This window comes from Labeo rohita, chromosome 14 (assembly GCF_022985175.1).
Source record: "Labeo rohita strain BAU-BD-2019 chromosome 14, IGBB_LRoh.1.0, whole genome shotgun sequence".
NCBI classification, from domain to species: Eukaryota; Metazoa; Chordata; class Actinopteri; order Cypriniformes; family Cyprinidae; genus Labeo; species Labeo rohita.
In genome coordinates this window covers 22009137-22023105 of record NC_066882.1, presented here as the reverse complement: position 1 = coordinate 22023105, position 13969 = coordinate 22009137, and the positions used below count along the sequence as shown (strand labels likewise).

General features: G+C 36.3%; 1 protein-coding gene across 4 annotated transcripts in view; it reads right to left on the bottom strand.

Moving 5' to 3' along the window:
• Positions 1 to 4470: 4470 nt before the first annotated feature.
• Positions 4471 to 13969, bottom strand: part of si:dkeyp-115e12.6 (centromere protein F) — a 38042-nt gene continuing 28543 nt past the window's right edge. Inside the window, exons 15-17 of one of the 4 annotated variants that reach the window (XM_051127415.1) lie at positions 13565 to 13969; positions 5300 to 5455; positions 4472 to 5182 (exon numbers count right to left, since the gene is read on the bottom strand). The exon at positions 13565 to 13969 is cut by the window's right edge and continues 442 nt beyond it. In XM_051127415.1, the coding sequence (XP_050983372.1) occupies positions 5325 to 5455; positions 13565 to 13969 (536 nt within the window). In that variant the 3' untranslated portion in view covers positions 4472 to 5182; positions 5300 to 5324. Of the gene's footprint in view, positions 5456 to 13564 lie in introns of all 4 variants that reach the window. The other 3 variants (XM_051127417.1, XM_051127416.1, XM_051127414.1) reach the window with 3 other exon arrangements.

Sequence of the window (13969 nt, the reverse complement as noted above, 5' to 3'; positions counted from 1 at the left end):
ATTCCCAAGTCATACGTGAACCTGCCAACATGAGAGAAGAAAAGGAGCAGAGAAGAGACGGAGAGAGGAGGGGAGGAGAGAGGATTGTTTGGCAGAGAGACAAATGAAAGCTGACAGTTTTTTCTGTTTCAGGTTATCTGAAGTGTTTTTGTTGAGCGCTCTGCTCTCATCTTTCATCTTATCTTTGAATGTAAACACACTGGGGTTATATCATGAAATCTCAGGAAACACTTAGCTAGGTTATTTTCTGAGAACCAATTCTAAACGTTCTTAGAACGTTTTCCGAAGGTTGAAGCGCGAAGGTAAAGTTCTACGGATTTAAGAATGAACCGCTCGTTTTAAAATCTTCCCGCCGTACTGATATTTCTTATGACATTCGCTTCGAACACGATAACGTTCGTTAACTCTGAAGAAGCCGTGCTGTAATCGCAAATATAGCCAACTTACTGTAGCCTAAATAAATGTTTCTCGTTGAATATACAGTATATGGGCCATTCTACAAAATTGGCTCAAAGTCAGAGTGGAAAACGTCTTAAAAAATGGATTTTTCCACAAATTTTGCCTGTATGCAAATTATATAATATCCAAAGTACACATTTTTAGTAAGTGTGCAGTTAATTCTTATATTGTATTTTCAGAAAGTTTTGGAATAGTTGTCATCTTCCCATATTTGTCACTACCAAAACACAGTAATTAGAAGTGTTATGTTGACCTATTACATCTTCCTTAAAAATATGTATTTTTCTATTTCATTAACAAAGAGGTAAATCAATAACAATTTTAACAATATTTCAAGTGTGATTTATGAGATTTGTTGTATTTTGGATCCGATTTTTCTTTGTAAAAGGTAAAAAGTTGATCATACTGATTTCAAAGTTAAGGATTCATTATGAGCAGTGATGGGAATAACGGCGTTACTAACGGCGATATTTTTTCAGTAACGAGTAATCAAACGAATTACTGTTACCATTACTGCCAATAAAATACGGCGTTACTATCATTTATTATAATATTATAATAATTTTATTTTTCAGTTCATCTGAATGGATGCGCAGCGTACCTGTATTTGACGAGCTGTAAACTCTAGTGTGAAGGCACACGACTAGCCGTCACTTTGTCTCACACACACGCAAAGAAAGATACAGAGCGACAGAGTCTTATACCATGCAGAATTGACGCGCTACGTGTAAACGATATTCCTTGTTGTATTTTCCTCTCAAAACAACGGAGCTCCTTTGGAATACTTCAGCTTTTAAGAACTGCTGGTTTCTCCGGTAGTAGGCGGGAAATAATGTGCAAACAGCAATCTCATTGGCTGGCGCTCACCTATTATCGTCCCTGTTTTGATTACAGCAAATCAGTTAGAGCGAACGCAGACAACGTGATTAATATTCATGAACCCAGCAGCTCATTAAACCTTAGTGTGTTTAATATTGTTATTAATAGTAGAATTCGTGGTAGTAACAAGACGTTCATAGAAACACTAAATTACAAACAATATCACCAGCAGTCCTAAGTTCAGTCAACATGACAAACATGCATTCATACATGGTTATTCTAATTACTAAAGTTCTAATGGCTAAAGCTGAATGCTAATTATAATTATAATATTATATCAGATATTAAATATTAGTCTGGTGAGTAAACTAAAAATGTAATTAATTTCATTAAAATTTCATTCATTTAACATATTTAATATTGGGGTCATCCAAGTTATTTAATATATTTAATTTTTTTTTTTAAATGCAACACAATAGTTACTTTCCCTGTTAATTAGTTACTTTTATAATGATGTAACTCTGTTACTAACTCAGTTACTATTTGTGAGAAGTAACTAGTAACTATAACTAATTACTTTTCAAAGTAACATTCCCAACACTGCCCACAACAACATTAAAATAGTGTAGATTAGTGTACAATGTTTTATATTTATTTTATAGTTATATTAAATTAGATTTTTTTTAAGTAACGCAATAGTTACTTTGCCTGGTAATTAGTTACTTTTATAATGATGTAACTCAGTTACTATTTGTGAGAAGTAACTAGTAACTATAACTAATTACTTTTTTAAAGGTACGTGCCCAACACTGATTATCAGTTTGAATATACATTGAACCAAAAACTCTCATAACATTGTAGCTGATAATTCACTATACTTTATTTTTGACATAACATCCCATGTTTCGGTAGTGACTGCACATTTTTGGTAGTGACCACATCACATTACAGAGTTTTTAACTCGCATACTAAAACTACTAAAAGATACTAAAAAATTACATAACTGTACTAAAAAATATCCCAAATAAAAGATTATGTCTTCCATTTGTCATGTTTCGGTCGTGACTGTTGCGGTAGTGGCAATTTTATGGGATAACACACAAAAACACAAGGATGTCACTACTGAAACTTCACAAAATGTTTCAGTAGTGACAATTTTAAATACTTTTAAAGCTAGCTCAAAGATGCTAATCAGTACATGGTTGGCTAGCACAGTTCTGAACAGTTGTACACACACAAAAACTAAATGTTATGGAATAACTCCCAAAAAAAGTGTGCTTAATTGGCAAAAAAGAAAAAGGTGTTCGGTAGTAACGTTCCTTAAAGTTACACCGATTTTTGAACACATTTACCTCAAAATGATGAGACCTATGAGAGAGATGGGACACATACATATTTTCCTGATCATAAATGTAGGGGTGTAGTTAAAATCAGTCTCAGCCAATGGACTAAACATTTTTTAACATAAATGTTCATACTTTACAAAGAAAATAAAATATATATATATATATATTTTTTTTAAATCAAAGATGTATATATATATATATATATATATATATATATAATATTATAATTATTATTATTTTATTTTTTAAAAAGGAATAAAAGGCAAAAATTATTTCAACATTTTCATAAGTTTAGGGGTTAGGGTTCAGGACAGCCACCTTCCAACTAAAAGTACCCACTAAATGATTATTTTATATATAAATTAAGCTTACTGATATTTTAAATATTATTGTGGGTTTCAATAGATAATAAAAGGATCTTGAATACTCTAAGAATAATCTAAGATTTGAATACTTAACTGCTTTTTAAATGTGTTTTTTGTACTGTACTGCCTATTTTCACAGTTCTTTAAAGGCGTTGTTTTTGTGAAACCGACTACATAAAATATCAAGCACAAACATAAGCAATTTTATTAAGCACAAAATTGCACCCAGCTTACTGAATGGATTGTACAGCCAAGTTTTCATTCATATACACCTCCCCAACTGCTCTTAGTTCAATAAAATACTGATTTAATGAAATATGTACAGTATAAATAAGGACATACATTGTCTGAATAATTTCAGCCACACCATCAGGAGTTACACATCTATTTTCACAATATTGCATAACCTTCAAAACTTAAATAATGACATCACAACATGGACGTCTGTCATCTGTGGACAGAAGTGCAATGCTAAATAAACGTCAAACATTAAAGTTGAGAATTCAAAACATTCACTGTAAGGACCGCAGTGGACCTAGCCAAAGCTCAGGAGAGAATAAACAGAACTCCCTGACCAAGACCAAAATGGTCTTTAAATCCTTTAAAAGCTCTGATATGTGATATCTCATTACTAGACATGCCTTTGGTTTCTGCTCCAACAATGACTAACATATGGCTTTTCAAAACACAAGTGCATAACACCACGTTCATGAGCTATCTCAATCTATTATTACATTATTTTGTAAAACAGGTACTTTGACTGGGGAAATCAAAGGAGGTTTGTGTAATGAGATTATGCCCGGCGGTACATTTCTTACAGATGAGTAGAATTGTTGCGAAGCAGAGGTAAGCATTCACTGTCGACTAAACACAGACCCTTCGAACAACCTGTTCAGCCAAAGGACACAAACGGAGAGTCTTTAAAAATACAAAGCCGAAGTGTTGCACATTACTCTCTCTAAATGACTGTTCAAGGTTTGGATATCGTTTGCTTACACTTAACTGAGCACTGAAGTTTTGAATTGTTTAGAAAGGCTGCATGGATCTGCTAACCATGAATCTTACAAATTTGATGGAAAATATGATGTCACAAAAGTATGGTGTAAACAGTTTCAGATTAACAAATAAAATGTATGGAAATTAAACGATGACCACAAATAAAGGAGCTTTAAAAACGCCCAAGAATTACATTAGAATGTGAGCACAATGTAATGGAAAATAATGAACAGTAAGTTGACCGAGTATAATTTGCAATAATGACCGGTTGACTGTTTTGCAATGCCTCATTATCAAACAAATCAATAAAAGGAGTTAAAATTATTTAAATATGACAACAGAGTGTGAACATGAAACAAATGAAACAGAAATCATACAGTCATTTATACAGTTGATCAGTTATTATACAAAAACAAAATGAAATATCTTCAAATTATAATGAGGTAAACTCCAAATTTAGTACAGATTTCTACAGTGTGAAAAAAAAAACACCACAAGGAAGATTGGATTTCATTCACGTTTAATAAATGTAAACATTCCAAACTGAAAATCCTACAAACCATTTGACATTTAGAAGAAACACATTCACACAAATGTACACACAAATACACAGATGACAGTGGATCAGATAAATAGAAGAATCTAATCAAAAACGTGTCCAAGCTTCTCAAATGCTTCATTACAAACGGACAATGATATAAATACTCCACTGTGCATTATAAAGCTGTTAGATGACAGAGAGAGAAAGAAACAGCCTGACAGTGAATCGCCATACAAGGATCGGAAACAGGCTCAGGTTGATCTGAGTCATACCACACACACACACATGCACACACACGCACACTCACTCTCTCTCTCTCACAGTAGTGCACAAGGCAAGTCTTCAAGACGTGTCTATCAATAAATAAGGCTATTCACAAAATTCAAGTCTCATAAAACAGGGGCTAACACCACCTCTATGCAAACAAAAATATATTACATTGATATTTCGAAGCTAATTTATAAAAAGCTCCAACACTCAAAACTATACAATGCACAATAAGGCATTTTGAGATCACAAAACCTCAACGTCGTTAAATTCTTCATCACGTGGCGCAGGCTGTGCTTAGATACTCTCGAATGTCATTATGAGCAGAAGACACTGTTGACGTGTACATTATGATTAAAGAGGCAGTGAAATTCCTTCAGCATGGAAACCTGAGAGCACAGACAGATGCTCTGAAATGTGAGTTATATTAACCAGTGGAAGTGACTTCAAATGCTTCTCTTAACGCATCACAAATGTGTTGCAAAGCATGCACAGTGAATACCTACGAGAGGTATCAGGTGTGTGTGAGTACTATGGCTCGATGTCATCATCATCTTCTTGGGGCGTGGCTTCTCTGCGTGGGAGGGGCATTGCATCAGTTCCCAAAAGCCCCCTACGCAGGACATATGGACAAGCTGGCCCACTGGGAATGTCAGCAAATCCTTCAGGAGATAAAAAGAACATTAACGGGATAGTTTACACCAAAAATTTTAATTTGCTTAAAATTGACCCGCCCCCAGGCTATCCAAGATGAGTTTGTTTCTTCACAAGAACAGATTTTGATAAATTTAGCATTACATCACTGGATCAAAAATGGATCCTCTGCAGTGAATGGGTGCCGTCAAAATGAGAGTCTAAACAGCTGATAAAAACATCACAATAATCCACACCACTCCAGTCCATAAATTAATGTCTTGTGAAGTGAAAACCTGTTTGTAAAAAAACTAATTTATCATTAAAAGTTCACCCTAAAATGGAGTGGTCACGTGACCCATACACGCGATGGTTGAGAGATACTGATGCTCCGTCCAAACCCCCTTTCTTTTTCCATTTAAATAGTTTATTGTACTTGACAGTCAGTAATTTCTACTTGCGATAGTGTCAGCATTATGTACGGAAACAGAAAACAGGACTCTTCGCCGTCCACAACCCCCTCGGGGGAAGAAAAAGATGAAGCTAGCGAGCTCCGAAGCTAATTTGACCGACGCCATTGCGGAGGCGCTTTCGAAACAACAAATATCGCTTGAAACAACGGTTCAGAAAGCTATACGAGTGGCCATGGAAGATGTTAAATCATCTCTGATAGAGCTCCGCCAAGAAGTACAATCTCAAATGAACACGGTACGAGACTTGATATCAAAGGCTGACAAGATTCAGGGTGAGACGCGACAGATGAAGAAAGATTTAAACATGTGCACAACAGAGCAGCAAAGCCTCACTTTGAAAATTGCGGAGTTGGAGGACGGGTCTCGCCGTAATAATGTGCGTCTGGTGGGGCTCCCGCAGAGCCGTGAAGGAGATGACCCAATAGGTTTCCTTCAAAAGATGCTCCCTACCTGGATACCAGCGCTGAAGAAGAAGGGACCGATCGAGATCGACCGAGCTCACAGAGTTTATGGCTCTGGTAAATCCCGCACTTTAATCTTTCGCGTGTTACGCTAACAAGACCGGCAAGCGATTCTGCAGGGAGCCAGGGAAGTGATGAAAACCGAACCGATTCGTGATCAGGATCACCTGCTGCGTTTCTTCGCCGACTATAGCGGGTTCACCTCCCGTAGACGACAGGCCTTCGGAAGTATTCAAAAGGAGTTGCATGCGCTGGGAATTCCAAACTTCCTCATTTACCCGGCCATTCTTCACGTTAGTTCTGGTGGGAATCAACACTCATTCGATTCAGTTACAAAAGCAGAGGAATTCTTAGTGGAAGCCCGTAATGGGCACGCATCCGGTGCCAGACGTAAACTGGCCTTTTATGGCCCCTCGCCGTCTGCAGAGTCTATGGAAGAGTAAAGAGTCCATGAACGGGTTAGGAGTAAGTGCCTCTGTTTAGCCACGTAAAGTGCGAACAATGTTACGATCTGTTTTAGAGGATTTGAGTCCTGAGATTTTTTTGTTTATTTATTTATTTATTAATATAAATATATACATACTTGCATACCTTTTGTTTTTTTTTCCCCATTTGATTGTATTTTTTATATTCATTTTATTATTGTATAATTGTTTAAACACATTTTTTATTATTATTATTTATTTATTTATTTGATGAGGCACTTGCCCCCTGTTAATTTATGTTGTAGCCTACATATATTTTGACTGTCATTACTGTTTACATTATGCATGCTGTTTTGCTTCATATTTCATGTTCAATGGAAGAGGGGGGTTGACGTTGACTTTCTGGTGTTGTTGCCACTCTTCATGTTATTTCTATGTATTTTTGCATTATTTTGGTTTTGTCACAGGTCAGGCAGATATATTTTGGTGGAAAACTTCTTAAAATTCGTTTTTCCAATATATTATGGATAATTTCAAAGTTTTATCGCAATATCAGAGGACTTAATAGTCCTAACAAAAGAGCCAAACTTTTGATTTAATGTTAAGGGCAGATGTTCAGAGGTTACAGAATAAATTTTATAGTCTCACTGACAATACTAAAACTAAAGGTACTATGGTTTTGATTCTCGTAGATGTAACCTTTGATAGAGAGAGCCAAGATCAATCTGGTAGACTTGCCTATGTTTGCACAAACATTAAAGGTAAGAAAATAGCATTTGTATCAATCTATGCCCCTACAATATTTGAGGCAAATTTTTTTCCACAAATTACTAACAACTTGATCTCGTTGATAGACTATTCTCTGATTATTGGGGGGGATATGAATGCGGTTATAGATCCAGTATTGGATAGATCTTCCTTGTGCAATCAAGTTCAGCTCAATTCTTCTGCCGCGCTTAATAATTTTGTAAAAGCGCTAAATTTGATCGATGTTTGGAGATCTGGAAACCCCCTGAAATGTAGGAAACCCTACATTTTTCTCGACACGGCATCTCTCATATTCGAGAATAGATTATCTACTGTGCTCCAAGGAACTTTTGATTTCTTTTTATTAGACGTTGATACTTCCAGCTATTCTTGCGGATCATAATCCTATAATGGGAGATTTCAATTGTAATTTGTTTGCTGAAAGATCTCAGCGGTGGCGTTTTAACATTTCTCTTTTACTGAATAACCAGTTCAATGCAGATTTTAAGGCCGGTCTGTCTGAATTTCTTTCATTTAATATTGGCTCGGTTGAAGATCCTATATTTGTGTGGGAAGCTACGAAAGGTTTTATTAAAGATTTTTCGATATCCTTCGCTACTGATTTAAAAAAGTGCAAAATCAGAGAATCGACCATTTAGAAAAAGAATGTCAATCACTTGAACGTTCGTTAAAATCTGCATTTTCCAACTCGGTTTTTAAGACGCTTCAAATCCTTAAGGCTGAACTGAATGATCTTCTGAGAAGGAAAGCAGAATTTGTACTTCACAGGACCAGACAGAACTATTATTTTAGTGGTGCTAGACATAGCAAACTTTTAGCCCTTAGATTGAAGCAAAGTCAAGCGAGAGCGTACATTGAAATAATTAATCACCCATCCAAAGGACTGGTTAGGAATGGCAAAGAAATTAACTCTGCTTTTTCTGATTACTTTTCTAAACTTTATATATCTGAACTTAATCCCTCAAGTCCAAGCTGTACCACTTTCTTGCATTCTCTTACTTTACCTCGTCTTACACATGTGGAAGCGGATCAATTAGGTCAGCCTGTTACCTTGGAGGAACTTAAAGAGGCGTTACAGGGTGCTAAAAAAGGCAAGGCGCCAGGTTTAGACGGGATCCCTACAGAGTTATTTCTTAAATACTTTGATCTACTCGGTCCTGTCTTCCTGAAGGCCATTCATGCGGCAGTAGAAGCTGGGGCCTTTCACCCACAGTTGAATACAGCACTTATATCGTTGATACCCAAAAAAGGGAAGGATCACTTAGAGTGTGCAAATTACAGACCCATTAGTTTGTTAAATACAGATATTAAAATGTATGCCAGATTTTGGCCTTGTGATTGCAACGATATATAAACAAATTAGTTCATCCAGATCAGACCGGCTTTATGCCAGGCAGATTGGCGGCTGATAACATCCGTAGATTACTGCATGTCATACACGAATCCCGAGCTTGTCCCACTCCAGCTGCAGTTCTTTCCTTGAATGCAGAGAAGGCATTCGACAGGCTGGAGTGGGACTTCCTCTGGTCTGTTTTGGATGCCTTTGGCCTTGGAATAAATTTTGTGAACATGATAAAGGTATTATATAAAAACCCAATGGCTTCTGTTATAACCAACGGGGTACATTCCCTACCTTTTCATTTAAAACGTGGCACCAGACAAGGATGCCCGTTATCCCCCATGTTATTTGCACTGTCGCTCGAGCCACTAGCCCAGCTGATAAGACAGGAAAACATTTGTTCAATTTCAGTTAAGTCCTACAAACAACATATATCTCTATGCGGATGATATATTACTGTTTATTTCAGATCTACAAGCGTCATTTCCTCGGATACTGAAGGTATTTGGAATGTTCAATTTGCTTTCCGGGTACAAAATTAATTGGGATAAATCCGCTTTGCTTCCACTTAATTGCATGGCTAAAAAAGTCAAACTACCATGTAATGTTCCCATACAAACGTCCATGAGTTACTTAGGCATTGTTGTTCAATCATCCCTGCAGGCTATTCCAGATGCCAACTATCCTCAAACTCTAACTAAGGTGGAGCAAGATCTCCAAAGATGGACCTCGATGCCCTTATCACTACATGCCAGAATAGCGAGTGTTAAAATAAATGTTTTGCCGCGAATCAATTTCCTTAGTTCTATGATTCCTTTACCTGCTTCTAAAAAGTTTTGGCTCAAACTTAATTCTATGATTCGTAAATTCATCTGGAATGGGAAACAGCCTAGATTAAAATTTGAAACTCTGCAGCGTACAAAAGACAATGGGGGATTAGCTCTTCCGAACTTTGAATTATATCATAGGGCTTTTCAAATAAGATGCATCAATGTTTGGCTCAACCTGCTTTCTAGGGTTTCTTGGAAAGAGATTGAAATGAGTTTAGAACATAAATATAGGTTACAAGATATACTGTTCTCTGGATTAAACAACAAACAATGTATGCAAGCTTTTGGCCCAATCATTGCCAATACAATAGCCAATTTTAAACTGATGGAAAAATGCATTCAACACTCACATAATTGGCACACCCATACTCCTATTTGGTATAATAATGATATTCGTTCTGGTGGTGCACCATTTTTTTTTTTTTCAAGAGATTGGATGCAGAAAGGCATTTATACACTGAAAGATATTTCTGGTTCTAACTGCATGTTAAGTTTTCAAGAATTGTGTGAGCGGTATGGACCTGAACCCTCCTCTCTGTTCTTATATTTGCATCTAAGGTCGGCCATGAAGGCCTATGGGGTTCCCTGGGGGGAAAATCTACCCGTGCATCCAATCGTTGCCTGGTTTGATCTGTCCTCTTCTAGCCATTTCACCTCATGGATGTACAGAAAGGCTTTAGTGGCTACAACAAAACGCTTAGCTATTCAGCGCACTTGGGAAAGAGACTGTCAACAAGAGGAAGGTGTTACGGACTGGGAAAGAGTATGGTTGAATATTTTCGCTTCATCTAAAAATCCCAATCACCAACTGATTCACTATAATTTCTGTCACAGAACTTATTGGACCCCACTTAAAAGACATCGTATTGATTCCTCCTTTAGTCCCTTCTGTGATAAATGTCCAGACCAACAACTCAGATTCTTTTTTCATATGATGTGGGAATGTGACAAAGTTAAAAAATTTTGGAATGAGCTGTGTGCCATCTTATCAAAAATTATTGAATATCCTATACCGGTGAACCCGTCTATGTTATTACTGAGTGACGATTCTCTGTTGAATCTCTCTAAGCTACAAAAAACTGTTTGGCTGGCCGGGTTAACATAAGCAAAAAAACTGTTAGCGCAACACTGGCTTCCACCACATAGCCTGGATTTGTACAAATTGTTGATACAACTTCAGGACATTATAATGCTTGAAATATCCACAGCTCGGGTGAACCTGGCACAAATGTCTACATTAAAGATCTGGACTATAGCTGCTGAGAAGATCTCCAAGTTCATTGCACAAAACAACGACCAGGGCTCAGAAAGAATGTCTTAACGCTGTAGTTTTTATTTTATTTATGTATTTTTAGATTGCATTGTTGATTGCTGGATTTTATGTTTTATGATTCCTGTGGCTTTGCTTTTCTGTTATTTATTTATTTATTTTTTTATTTCATTAGGTACCCCATTTTAAAGAGACTGCAAGGGAAGGGTGGTTGGGAGGGTGGGGGGAAGTTGAATTGATGTGTGATTCTGGTTAAGTTCTAAGTTAAATCATTAAAAAAAAAAAAAGTTCACCCTAAAATGAAAAACCCGTCATTAATTATTCACCCTCATGTCATTCTTACAACAGTGTTTTAGTGCCATGTAAAAAAAAAAAAAAAATAAATCTAAGATTACGAGACTAAAGTTGGAGTATTTAGAGAATAAAGTCAAAATTATGAGAATAAAGTCAAAATTATGAGAATAAAAGTCGAAATATTTTGACAATAATGTCAAAATTACAAAAATAAAGTTGAAATTTTATGAGAATAAATTCTAAATATTTCGAGAATACAAACATTTCGAGAATAAATTCAAATATTTCAAAAATAAAGTAAAACCTACGAGAATAAAGTCGAAATAATTTGACAATAAAGTCAAAATTACAAGAATAAAGCCAAAATATAACGAGAATAAATTCAAAATATTTTGACAATAAAGTCAAAATTACGAGAATAAAGCCGAAATATAACGAGAATAGTGTCTAAATATTTTGGGAATAAAGTCAAAATATTTTGAGAATAAAGTCAAAATGATGAGAATTTATTCGTAGCTATCACAAGATTAAAGTTATAATATTTATATTCTATAAACCGGGTGCAATCGACTGGGGACGGCCCAAATAGTACACAAGTTTCAGCTCTCTAGCTCCTATGGATCATGAGATATGGGGCCGATCACAAGTGATCACTACCGTATCTCTGCGCAGGATGGCGATAGAGACATCAAACCAAGTGCATTCGATTCAGCGTCCTCTAATTAGTATATGTACCGAATTTTCAGTCAATTGCTTCCGGTATATTCTAGCCTATTGTGCATACAAATGGCCCGGATTGGGAGCACCGGGAGATATTCCAAAGTCTCAGCTTTCAAAAGCTGTCAGTTTTATAGTGAAACACAAACAATGTCTATTACAATAATGTGTTTTTCACGCTCTTTAATGTGGCGTGACAGATCACTTTATTCGCCTCAGTTTAAGTGGCATGTGAATCAGTCATCTTTACGATTACAATGAGACATTTGTTTCATTAAATTAGGCTTTTTTTCCATTCCTTCAGATGTTCCTTCATGTTTATACCATGCTAAAACACATTTATAATTTGTATTTTGTGATGAAACTGACAGAATTTGAAAGCTGAGCTGTGTTATATTAAAAGCAGCAAAGCACAAAATTATTGTGATTACTGGGTTGTTGGCACGCTACAAATAATGGATGGAAGATGTTAAATATTATTTCTAATCATTTACTGTATTATACCGTGAATAAAACAGCTTGTAAATAGTCACTTCTATACTTCAGAAAAGACAACAATATAACTTATGTTAACGAGTCCACTTCAAACTTTAGAATGTTTTTTTGTGTTTTTAATTAAATACATGTGAGGAATGAAAGATTAGATGCCACAGATGTTTTTGTGGTGTAGGTGATGAAGTTTTCACAAAGAAAACTGTATAATGAAACGTCTCATTGTAATCAAAAAGAGTATTGATTCACATGAATACAGCGATCTGTCCCGCCACATTAAAGAGCGTGAGAAACACATAGTTGAAAGACACATTGTTTCTATTTCCTATGAAACTGACTTTGTTTTATATTAAAAGTACCAAAAGCACAAAGCTTATTACTATTATTGGGTGGCTGGCCCGCTACAAATATGCCTAATGAAAGCAATATGAGACATGAAATATTATTACAAGCATACTGTTCCTGTGAGTATAACGCATGGTATGATTTCTGCTAATAATCACACATATTCAAATCAATTTCAGCAGCCTGGCAACTTCGCCCGGTGCTCCCAAACTGGACCATTTGCACAGCAGGTTATAATATTTTGAGAGTATATCTTTAATTGCTAGGATTTAATTCTCATAGTTGCAACTTTATTCTCAAAACATTTAGACTTTATTTTCTAAACATTTTGACTTTATTCTCGTAATTTTTAGATTTTTTTTTTTTAACGTGGCACTAAAACGCCATTGTACGTTCCAAACCCGTAAGACCTTTGTTCATCTTCAGAACACAAATTAAGACATTTTTGATGAAATCTGGACTATTTTGAATGTGTCAGTTGCATTGCTGTCTATGCAGGGTCAGAAAACTCTCAGATTTGATCAAAAATATCTTAATTTGTGTTCTGAAGATGAATGAAGGTCTTACAGGTTTGGATTGAGATGAGGGTGAGTAAACTGCAAAAATTTCTCCAAATCTATTCTGACGAAGAAACAAACTCGGATGGCCTGAAGGGGAGTAAATTTTTAGCAGATTTAAATTTTCAAGAACGTTTGCACTACTGATTTTTAAGATAGTATCTAACCTTTCATGACGACCTCTGGCAGGCCATACGGTTCGTATTCGGTCTCGTCATAAGCGGCAGACATGCGGCTGCGGTTCTGCCGGATACGTTCAGCGAGGTGAGCTGGATCATTCATGGGGAACACGCTGGATAACAGCAGTTGGTTTGTAACAGTCTGTGGGGTTGTAGAGAGGGGTGGCGAGTCTGCAGGCTCTTTATCTTTCACCGTCTCCGGCTGTTCTCCATCTGTTTGGCTGTAGGCATGGATGGGTGGCGGTCTTTCCCCCAAAATCAGCTCTTGGCTCTCCTCTGTCTGAGTGGATACACTTTTCACCTCTGTTCTGACCTTGCTGACCTCTACCGTTTGACACGGAGAAGATTCAGTCTTGATTGGTTTTTCCACATGTTTGTTCTGTTCATCTGTTG